The 12359-nt window shown below is 29.4% G+C and overlaps 1 protein-coding gene across 1 annotated transcript; it reads left to right on the forward strand.

Annotated features, from left to right (window-relative positions):
* Positions 1 to 4490: 4490 nt before the first annotated feature.
* Positions 4491 to 5345, forward strand: LOC109817468 (uncharacterized). The gene has a single exon (XM_020382715.3). It carries the CDS (start codon positions 4567 to 4569, stop codon positions 5149 to 5151), a length of 585 nt encoding a protein of 194 aa, XP_020238304.2. The 5' UTR covers positions 4491 to 4566; the 3' UTR covers positions 5152 to 5345.
* The last annotated feature ends 7014 nt before the right edge of the window (positions 5346 to 12359 follow it).

Below are 12359 nucleotides of genomic sequence, written 5' to 3' on the forward strand. Positions count from 1 at the left end.
ATTTATGTACGAAATCCTTTATTATTATTTTTTTCTTTTAGTTGTAGAAATGACATATTTATTCATTAATTAATTTTATTTTTTAAGTTAAAATAATCTATAATAATATATAAAGGAGATTTTCTAATTTAATGTATATATTTTTATTAATAATTTTAATCTTTAAAAAACTGCATAATATAATAATAATTAATAAAAATTAAAAAAAAAAATTTGATATAAACTTTTTTTGAAATATCTTAATAGCTATTTATTATCTTTATTATTATATGTGTATTTAAAGAAAGGCAATACCCTTCTACCTACTGATAATAATAACATGCCTTTATTACATAGGGTTATTATGAGATGAGATTATGACTACATCAGTGTTCAGTTTATCTTTAACTTCGCAAATTCAATTAGACGTACTTCGATATATAACATGTATTATTATAAAATTTATTTAATTATACACGTCGTTTAATTAAAATATACTATTAAATCAAATTAAATAATTACAATTTACAAAACTAAGTAATATATATATATATATATATATATATATATATATATATAAAGAGAGTTTAAACGATACCTGTGTAACTTGTACTAAGTGTTACACTGCTTAATAATTTTATTAAATGTGAGTTTTGTAAATCTAACTGTTAGATTGAAAATTTATATCTCTTAGATCATATATACAAAATTTTATATTAATCTAAGATAATTTGATATTTCATTTTTATAAAACAAAATTGACGTAATATATTCATTTCAAAATACACTAAAATATGAACACTTTAATTACTTTCAAGTTATTGTTCAATTTTAACAAAATTTAACGTATACATATAAAGTGATATGAACTTTCAATTTAACGGTTAAATTTATAAAATTCACATTTAATATAAAGTTATTAAGCAGTATAATACTTAGTAAAAGTTACACCAATATCGTTTGAACTCTCTCTTTATATATATATATATATATATATATATATATATATATATATATATATATATATATATATATATATATATATATATATATATATATATATATATATATATATACTGTTTATGGGTGTATGACTTTCGATCACCCTAGAAGCCTCTAGGCAGCACATGATAATTGGAATGAGAATGGATTGAATTGGTTTGGAATTTAAAGTATCTTTTGATATGATTTGATTAATTTTAATTAGTTTAAATTAATTTGATTTGATTTATTTTTTAGTTTTTAATCTGAACCATTTCAATATAATTATATAAAGTTTAAATTAAATCAATTTGTTGGATTTATCTGTTAAATATAAAAATTTTAAAAAGTTGCATAAGAAAAATTTTAAAATATATTTTCATATCACCAACAGAGAAAATATTCAATGTTATAAACTTGTTTATCAATATTATAAGAGAAGGAATCTTCATACATTAGGAGTAAGTTTACCTTTTAATAACTCATGTTTTATATTAAATTTCAATGATCCAACCATTCAATTTAAAGTTTTTAATGCATAGATCAAATTTGCAAATTTTTAAAAATTTTGAAAATTATTTGATACTTCGTTTCATTAATTTGAATCAATTCATAAAATAATTTTATGATTATCCGTCAATTTGAATTAATGAATTAAGTATCAAATGATTTTTAAATTTTCTAAAAATTTGCAAATTTGATCTATGCATTAAGAACCTTAAATTGAACGGTTGGATCGTTGAAATTTAATGTAGAACATAAGTTATTGAACGGAGTAAGTCTAGGTAGACTTACTCCTGAAGTAAAAGGATCTCGGTTAAAATGCTAATTTGGTCCTTTATAATATTTTTTTGTTTCAATTTAGTCCCACTTAAATTTTTGGTTTCAATTTGGTCCCTGATAATTTAAATTACTGCAATGTCGGACTTCCGTCCAAATTATTTAAAGGAAGTTAATTGTTGGTCACGTGGATGCCATATAGATGCATAGGTGGATGTCAAATTTCTTTAATACATCTGGAACCAGAACGTCCCGTACTACTTGCACTCGTGGTATGTTAATTTTGTACCTGAAACGGGTCATTCCAGATGCATTATTTAACACACAACGAGTGCAAGCAGAATGGGTCATTTTGAAACCAGAACGAGCCGTTTTGGTTTTAGAACGGGCTGTTCTGGATTCAGAACGGGCTGTTCCAAGACACCAATCACATACGTATGTTCAACACAATGCAACAATGTAGTTCAAAGATTGAAAACAAACCATTTACACATACACAATTTTTTTTATCTAAAAAATAATATATTTAAAAAAAACTATATTCTAATAAATATATATATATATATATATATATATTTAAATTATCGTATGTATAAAATATAAATTTTAAGGAGTTATTCATTTATATGATATTTGTCAAACTTTTGAATGAGATTAATTCTCATATGTAATATAAAAAATACTCTTCAATAACGAATTAATTTTTTTTTAAATTTAATATATATATATATATATATATATATATATATACACGTGTGTGTATATATATTAATAATCACATATATAATGTAATATATTAATTTTTGATAAAATAAAATTTACAGCATTCATATTTACCTTTTGTGCTTTCTATTTATTGTAAAAAATCAAAATTATAAAAATTGTAAGATTGTATACATTTTTTTAAAAAAAATAAAAATAGGAAAGATTGGAAGATTTATGTTTTATTTATAATACTTATTATAAAATATATTTTAAAATAAATTATCATCTAAAAATTTATATCACATATTAAAAACATGTTTATATCATAAATAAATTAAACTTGATTTTTTTTTATAAAATTTAACATATTTATTTTTATATTTTTATTAGTGTTAGATTATTATTAAGTAAGTTTTTAAGATTGTAGTTCTAACCAAACATTTTAAAAATTGTCTATGACAGATAAATATATCATATTTATAACATGTATTTTTAATTAAAATTAGGTTTAAATTTGTTAAATTATAATATAACATAATCTGACCTAGGCATGACAACGGGGCAAGACAGGGACGGGTTTTACGTTCCCCACCCTCGCTCCCGCAAATTTAAACCGCCTCCGCCCCGCCTTGATACCTGTCGGAGTAAAATATGGGTTCCCATCCCCTTCCTCGGTGGGGTTCAGGTTTCCCCGCCCCGCCCTCGCCCCCGCTCTTATTTTTTTTCTTCTCTTATTTTATCAATCGGAGAAAACTCGAACCCAAACCCAAACCCGAACCCGATAAACACGAGTTTTCCCCATCCAAATCGGGGCGGGTTCGGGCGGGTACCCACGGAGGCAGGTTAGATTTCCATGTCTAATCTAACCTAGTTTATTTTCATCCTTAATCGTAATTGTAGATATAAAAACTTGTAAAAAATAAATATAATATGTATTTATACTTTTAAGATTATATGTAAAATTTTTAATATTACAAATATATGAACAAGTATTGCCCCCACGATCTAAAATTTCAGGATCCGTCACTGACTATAATCATTGACTGTTTGTGTTTGGCATTCTAGAACCAGAATGACCGTTCTGCTTGCACTCTTGGTGTATAAATTTTACATTTGGAACGGCCCATTCAAAAGAATAAGAATAATTCACGTATATCTTAATTTATAATTTTTTTTTCTCTTTTTAAGTTTATATTTTAAACCCACAATCCCTAATTTCAAACTTGTTGATAATTTTTAATTTTATTAACTAATTTTTATATCTTACATTTTGATTTCTTCTTAACTCACTTTGCATTCTTAATGAGTGTTTTGAATTATAATATTTGTTTCTTGATATAATAATAATAATAATAATAATAATAATAATAATAATAATAAATACTTTATTTTTTTTTAATAAATTGACTACTAACCTAAAGCCTTAGGTCCATTACTTATTGACTTTCCAATTCTAAAATTTTAGTTGATTTGATAATTCCAATCATATGAATTTTTTTTATATAAATTGAACTGAATTTATTTGATCATTAGATTGAATCAAATCTATAGTCATTTCTAATAAATATGTTAATTATACTTTTCCTCCTAAACCAATATATAAACAAAACACATTCAAAAATTTTGGACCCAAATATAAATAAATTTCAACCAAATCAATTTTATTAAATATTTTTAATCCAAAAATAATCTTAAAATAATAATGAAAATATTATTTATAAAAATCAAATACATTAATCTATCCTTTTTAATCTCTATATATAAAAGTTGAGAGAGTAAACTGATGAGGAGTATTTAAATTCAAAGTTAGAGTGCAGGCGAGGAAAGTGGGACTGAAAAGATTGTTAACCACACACGTGTGTTAGTGTCCAACGTGGTATTGTTTTTGTAATTTAAGAGTAAAAATAATGAAATAAGAATTAAATTTAATAATAATTATTGTGACTCGCGTACACTGCGAGTGGCATCTTGGGTCTGGATTCTGGCATCTTATTAGAGATCCCAGCCACATTTGTCTCTTCCCCACCCCCACCCCTTAAATCCTCATTCCACTCCCACTCCCACAACACTAAATTCTCACCTTCCCAATTCCAATACTTGTAGAGAAAATAAAAAATAAAAATGAATGTCTTAGATTCTAATGTGGAGGCTCTAGCCTTCAACTACTTGAGCTTCGGTTTGCTCACTGCGCTAAACAATTTATGGACCTGGCTGGCTCTCCTCACCGCCGCACTCAGCTTCTGGAAGATTCGATCCAAGCCCATGCCCATGCCCATGCCCATGCCCGAGGCCCAGACCTCTACCGGGCCCCACCCAGTTGCCTTGACGCCCACTGTGGTAGCGCTGGAGGAAACGAAGCCACTGACACGAGCGGCGGTTCGTAAGGGCGTTACGGAGGACGTTGACGGCGGGAGGAAGGGGAAGTTCACGGTGTACTACGAGGAGGACATGCAATGCACGTGCGTGGGGCGTGAGGGGTTCTCGACGGCGTTGGAAGAGAGAGAAGAGGGGTTGGAAACGGAGTGGTGGAAGAAGTGGGCGGGGCTGTTGCGGTTGAGAAACGGGGAGAGCGAGAACGGGTGGTACACGTGGCAGGACTTGACGGAGCTTAACGGCAACGTTGTTAGATTATGGGACGGTGGGTTACCTGCTTCTTTCGCCACGGAATCATGGTACAACAACTCCAGCTGTATCAATGTGTCGTAATAGTGGTATATAGCACCATTATTAATTAGGTGTCGTCGATCCTTCTCTTGGATTATGCTCTCCATCAAGACCCGGAGAGATTAATATTCAGATTTTAGGATGTATATATTGTATTTTGTAGTGGCTTTGCAAATTTTGATGATGGGAATTATAAATTAGAGAAATTAATAAAGCATCATCGTTGTTATCGTTCACGATTTTAATTTGTATCTAGATTTTTACGAGCAAACTTATGTTTATTATTAATCTGTTAATACTAGAGTTAGTTTAGTGACAAAACTTGAAGGGAAATAGTTTAAATTATATGTTGTTATTTTAATTGTGATGGATAAAAAACATGGGTCACCACAAAAGGAGGGAAATGAAGATTTATTGGAGAGAGAGATGTGCATGGTGTTTGTGGAGGCAAAATGGCCATGACGTGTGACGTGAAAGAACGCACAAGAAAAGGCCAAAGCACATTTCTGGGGTTTAGTTTTGTTGGGTAATGTCCCTTATGAGTCATTTTCATAAATGATGGCTGTTTGGCCATTTGTTGGAAAATTTAACTGTTATGCTAAGTGGACGGTGGTTAATTTTCGTTTTATAAACTCAACTCGAGGCTTAGAACAAGGTCATGGCTGGTGATAATGTTTGTGGTGAAAGAGGATCACAGTTATCTGTATATTCTCAATCATATGCGAATATGCCAAGTTGAGCAATAATTAGTCTCAACTTTTCCTAATTTCTAATGTGGTTTTAGGAAATAAGAAAAAGGGAAATTACAAGGCGTAAACGAATTGAGGTGCGAATGAGCACATGTGATATGGACGTACAATCGATGTTGCTGTCATGGGTTAGGTGATTGTGGTCACCTGTGAACTATTCGCCGCCCTTCTCACTTTCATCATATTATTTATGTATATGCTATGCGTGCCCAAAATTACATATACCTCAATTCATTTTAAGGGGAATAACGTATTCTATTTTCCCACCTCTGAAACGATGCGTACCATAGATTTTTTTGTTGTTGTACTATAGTAAATTTTTTTTGTCAAAATATCATTTAAGAAATATATTTATCAACGTGTGGCGTTTATTATTCACGTTAAAATATTAGTTATCTCTCAATTTCTAACCTAATATATATATTTTTTATTATTATTGAGAAATCGGTTAATTAATATCTGATTTATTAACTGTAGTTTTTTATTTTACAATTTTCTTTCTTTTATAATATTATTTTTATAATATTATTTTGATAATTTTAATTTTAGATTAATGCAAGACACGATTTTACACAAGGTTAGAGTCAATTGTCAACCTTTTGAATTTTGAGTTAGATTAAGGATTGTCTACTTATTCCAACACAAGTCTATATAAAAGGATATAAAGTATATATAAGAGAAGCCAAATTCGATCCCAAGTCCTAACTAATAGAAGCAGAAAGACTTAATTAGATATGTTACCCTTGTAGGGGATAATTAGTTAATATATAAGCTCATAATTTTTATTTTATAGCTTATAAGTTTTGAAAGAAGATATCATAAATAATTTAAAGATGCATAATTTCATTACATCATTCAAATAAAAGAATACATATAAGTCAAAATAAAAAGATAGATATATAAGTTTTATACATACTCTGAAATCAAATTCATAGACCATGTGCCCATCAATACCACATCCTAGAGGATGTCTGTTTTTCACTGGATTTCGACATATTCATGCTTGTTCTTGGGGTTCAATTTGGTAATCATAATTAACATTTTCATTATTTGCAATGACATCATTTGATTTTGCTGATGTATGGAAATTCGTGACATCATCAATTATGGGTGTTGTAGAACCTCCACCAATATTTTCATGAATTGACGCAAACAAAGGAATATATATGCTTTGAATGTAAGCGTACACAAATTCTAGTATCTGAAAAGTCATAACAAACAAAGAGTCGTGTAAAATATTATCGTGACTGACTGTGAAATGAAATTGCTTAATTGTCAAATTTGAAGGGAAGTTCCATATCCCCTCCCCTTTCAAAAATAATAACAATAGAAACACTTTCTATTTCTTATTTTTTAACTAAATAATCTTCTTTTTTTAAATCTTTATTTCTTTTCAATCAATCAACCATTATTTTATTCTTAATTTTTTATTCACTTTTCTTCTTTTCTTTTTCCTTCTATTTCTGTTATTTTTACCAACCACTCTAATGGAATTGCTGGTATGATTGCAACCTTTCCTTTTAAAAATGTAAATTTATGTATTTTGTGTGCATAAAATTATTAAATTAAATAATATGTATAAATTGTTGAGAAATTATTTTATAATTTAAAATTTAAGTTAAATATTTAATTTAATTAATCTTTGTTTTATTTAATATTTGTAAGTTTCAAAAACAAAAACAATAACCGTTTGAATTGCAACATGCACGTAATCAATAGTGTTCTTTTTCAAATTGGTTATTAACCACGATGCCTTTTGTTTTAATCATTGAGTCTTGCTATTACGAAAATTGAGGTATCATGGTGCATCTCTTATTATGCATATAACACATTAATACTGTACCTATATATGGACTTCGGTACGTGAGGAAAACAAGCTCTTGACACACACAGAAAATTACACAGCAAGCTTATTTTATCTCTCCCTCAATATTTTTTCTACTACAAAATTATAATTTTGGAGCGGTATTCTTTGGTTCGGGGATCTTTCACTGCATTCGAACGATCTAACGGGTTGACGTGTCTTGGGAGAGGAACGCATTATAAGACTCAAAATTACCAGTGCAGTGGGGGCATTTTTTCTCTAAGGATAGCGCTCTGTGTGCTTCAACCCAGGCTACTCTAAACCTATTATTTAATATTCTAATTTGCTCTTTGTGTTTAATTAGTTGTTACTGATTGCTCTGTTTTAATTTTATAATATTCATTGTGTTGTTGATATTGGTTTTATTGATAAATCTAAATATTTATTTTTCTTGTGTTCTATTAAAATTATTTTTCTAACAACCTTAGAGAGAAAACAATTCTTTTCTTGTTCAATATCAACATGTCTGCAATGGATATTTTAAATTCTTTGAGTAGTAAGCCAGAAAAATTTAATGGTGAAAATTTTTTATGTTGGCAACAACAGATGAAATTTTGGCTTATAGAGTTGAATTTATTTTCTGTTATTTTAAATGGAAAATCTGAAAATTGTTCTAAATGTGCCTTGGTTGAAGCTAGTTCTTCTAGTGATAAAGATATTTTGTGTCATGGTCGTATTTTGAGTGCTCTATCTGATAATATTTATAAAATATTTTGTCATACAAAAACTGCTTTGGAGTTATGGGACGCTCTTGAACTAAAGTATGGTTCTGCTGAAAGGGGTTTAAGAAAATACTCTTGTGAAAGAATGATTTATTTTCAAATGGAAGATGGAAAACCTTTCTCTGGCCAAGTTCATGAATTTGAAAATATTATTTATGATATGAAAATGAAAGAAATTACTTTGCCTGACATAATGCTTGTTAGTTTATTAATTTCTAAATTGCCTCATTCTTGGTCTGAATTTGCAAGAAGCCTTAAACATAAACCTGATCATTTCACTTTATCTGATTTATTGGTTACCTTGCAAATCGAAGATAAACATTGCATTTCACAAAAAGGATTCTAATAAAACCCCTTTTCAGGCTAAGGCTCATTTAGTGGAAAACGCTAATAAGCCTAAACAAAAATTTTTCAAAAAATATGGTTTTTCTAATAATAATAAATTTGGTCAAAGCTCTCATTTCTCTAAAAATAAAAACAAAGTTTTTAATAACAACTACAAACCAAAGAGTAAAATTCAAGGGAATGAGTCTTTCTGCTTTGTTTGTGGAAGAAACAATCATTTTGCTAAAGATTGTTTTCATCGTCGTCAACCAAAAGACATTACATCTGATCCCAAATCTTCGTCTTAGCCTCAAGCTAATGTTATTACAGCTAATGCTAGCTCGGATTTCCCATCTAACAAGAATGTGGCACACATACTGTAAGCATGGGGAATGGGAGCCTAGCACATGTCATTGGTCTAGGCCGAGTAGAATTATAATTATCTTCTGGAAATTATCTTGTTTTGTTAGTTCAACAAGGTTTTAAATTTATTTTTGAATCCAATAGAGTTGTAATTTCTCGACACGGTTCTTTTGTTGGGAAAGGATATATTTGTGATGGTTTATTTAAACTTAGTATCATGTCTTCCTTTATTAATAAAAATTCTAGCATTTCATCATCTTCTATTTCAAATGTTTAATGTTGTGACATTTGGCATGGTAGACTTGGACATGTTAACTTGAATTCTATTAAAAGAATGATGACACTTGATCTTATTCCTAAATCTTTTAATGAATTGAAACAAAAATGTGAAGTTTGTGTTCAAGCCAAACAACCTAGAAAATCTTTTCAAAATTCTGTCCGAAAGGAAACTTGTGTGCTTGAACTCATTCATAGTGATATATGTGATAGTAATGGTGTTATTACTCGTGGTGGAAAGAAATACTTTATTACCTTCATTGATGACTTCTCAAAATATTGCTATGTATACTTGATTATTCATAAAAGTGAGTTATTTGAAAAATTCAAGGTTTATAAAGCAGAAGTTGAAAATCAATTAGAAAGGAGTATTAAAATTCTTCGTTCTGATAGAGGAGGGGAATATTCTTCTAATGAAATGGGTAAATTTTTTGAAACACATGGCATAATTCATGAAGTCACTCCTCCTTATGCTCCTCAATCTAATGGAATTGTTGAAAGAAAAAATTGTACTTTATTAGACATGATAAACGCTATGCTTATAAGTTCTGGTTTGCCTGATAATTTGTGGGGGGAAGCTTTATTTACTGCATGTCACATTTTGAATAGAATTCCTTATAAAAATTTCGATAAAACCCCTTATGAACTTTGGAAAAATAGAAAACTAAATTTGAAATATCTCAAAGTGTGGGGGTGTCTTGCAAAGGTGAATATTCCTATTAATAAGAAAAGAAAAATTGGTCCCAAGACGGTTGATTGTGTTTTTCTAGGATATTCTTTACATAGTACTACTTATAGATTTTTAGTTATTAAATCTGAAGTTTTTGAAATTTCTAATAATATAATTATGGAATCTAGAGATGCTGTTTTCTTTGAAAATATTTTTCCTTTGAAGAATAAATTGTCTAAACCTGTTTATGATACTTCTAGCTCTGTTTTACCTTCTAGTAGTACTGTTAACAAGGATTTTGAACCTAGAATTAGTAAAAGAATTAGAAAAGCTAAAGATTTTGGTCCTAAATTTTATTCTTTTTTACTTGAAAATGATCCTAAAACTTATAGTGAAACTATGAGATCTGTTGATGCACCTTTTTGGAAAGAAGCTATTAATGATGAAATAGATTCTCTTAAAATCAATAAAACTTGGTTTTTGACTAACCTTCCTCCTGGTTGCAAGAGTATAGGTTGTAAATGGGTTTTTCGGAAAAAATTGAGAACAGATGGCTCCATAGATAAGTTTAAGGCAAGACTTGTTATTGGTTATAAACAAGTAGAAGGTGTAGATTTCTTTGATACATACTCTCCTGTTTCTAAAGTTACTATTATTAGAGTTTTAATTGCACTTGCATGTGTTTTTAATTTGGAAATTCATCAAATGAATGTAAAAACTGCCTTCTTAAATGGTGACTTGGAAGAAGAAATTTACATGAATCAACCTGAAGGTTTTATAGAACCTGGAATGGAAAATAAAGTTTGCAAGCTTGTTAAATCCTTGTATGGTTTAAAACAGGCTCCCAAACAATGGCATGATAAATTTGATCAAGTTGTTTCTTCATATGGATTTCAGTTTAATAATAGTGATAAATGTGTTTATGTGAAACAATTTGATGATAATTCATGTGTTATTTTATGTCTCTATGTGGATGATATTTTAATCTTTGGTAGTAATCTACATGTTATAAAAGATGTGAAGTCTTTCTTGTATAGTAATTTTGAATTGAAGGATCTTGGTCTTGTTGATGTTATTTTAGACATTAAGTTGATTAAGAATCAAAATGGTATTGTTTTGACACAATCACATTATATTGAAAAAATATTTAAAAAGTTTAATTATTTTGATGTGAAACCAGTTTCTTCCCCATTTGATCCTAGTATTAAATTGAAGAAAAATATTGGTGAAAGTGTCTCTCCTCTTAAATATTCTCAAATTATTGGTTCCTTGTTGCATTTGTCTAATTTCTCAAGACCGGACATTGCATATGCTGTTGGTAGGTTAGGAAGATATACTCATAATCCTGATCATTCACATTGGCTTGCTCTAGAAAGGTTATTTAGATATCTCAAAGGAACTATTAATTATGGCATTCACTATGCATGTTATTCTGCTGTAATTGAAGGTTTTTGTGATGCAAATTGGATTTCTGACTCTGATGAAACTAAATCTACTAGTGGTTATGTCTTTACTTTAGCTGGAGGTGCAGTAGCTTGGAAATCTGCAAAAAAAAACCATTATTTCTCGTTCTATTATGGAAGCTGAAATAATTGCCTTGGATACTGCTAGTAGTGAGGCTAAATTTCTTAAAAATTTATTATATGACTTGCCATTATTAAATAAACCTATACCTCCAATCTCAATGCATTGTGATAGTCAAGTTGCCATTGCTAAAGTTACTAGCAAAAACTTTAATGAAAAAAGAAGGCACTTGAGAATAAGACACAAATCTATCAGAAATTTGATAACTCATGGTGTTATTTCTGTTGATTTTATCAGGTCTGAAAATAACCTTGCGGATCCACTCACAAAAGGGTTGACGTGTCAACAAGTACTTGAATCGTCAAGGGGAATGGGACTAAAGTCCATCAACTAGTTGCAACAATGGACACCCGTCTCCACATAAATGGCGATCCCATAAATGGAGTTCAATGGGTAATAACGAAATTGTTTGTTAACTAAGTACACCATTGTAAATTGCAAAATTATTGCATGTTCCATTCCTATGGCGAGGTGTACTCTAAAGTAAACTGTGACAGTAATAAGGTTGAGGTATTCAAATATTTATATTTATTGTGTTAAAATTAAAAATACCCTCTTAATGGACCCAATGACAATTGTTGTAGGGGTGGGTGTCACAGACCACCCTTGGAAGGGTTCACCTAGTGAGTGTGGTGGTGGGGCCGCTACTGTGAGATATGGACAATCTCTAAGTGACACTCACGAAACAAGATACATGC

This window comes from Cajanus cajan, chromosome 1 (genome assembly GCF_000230855.2).
Source record: "Cajanus cajan strain Asha chromosome 1, NIPB_CcT2T_4, whole genome shotgun sequence".
Classification (NCBI taxonomy): Eukaryota; Viridiplantae; Streptophyta; class Magnoliopsida; order Fabales; family Fabaceae; genus Cajanus; species Cajanus cajan.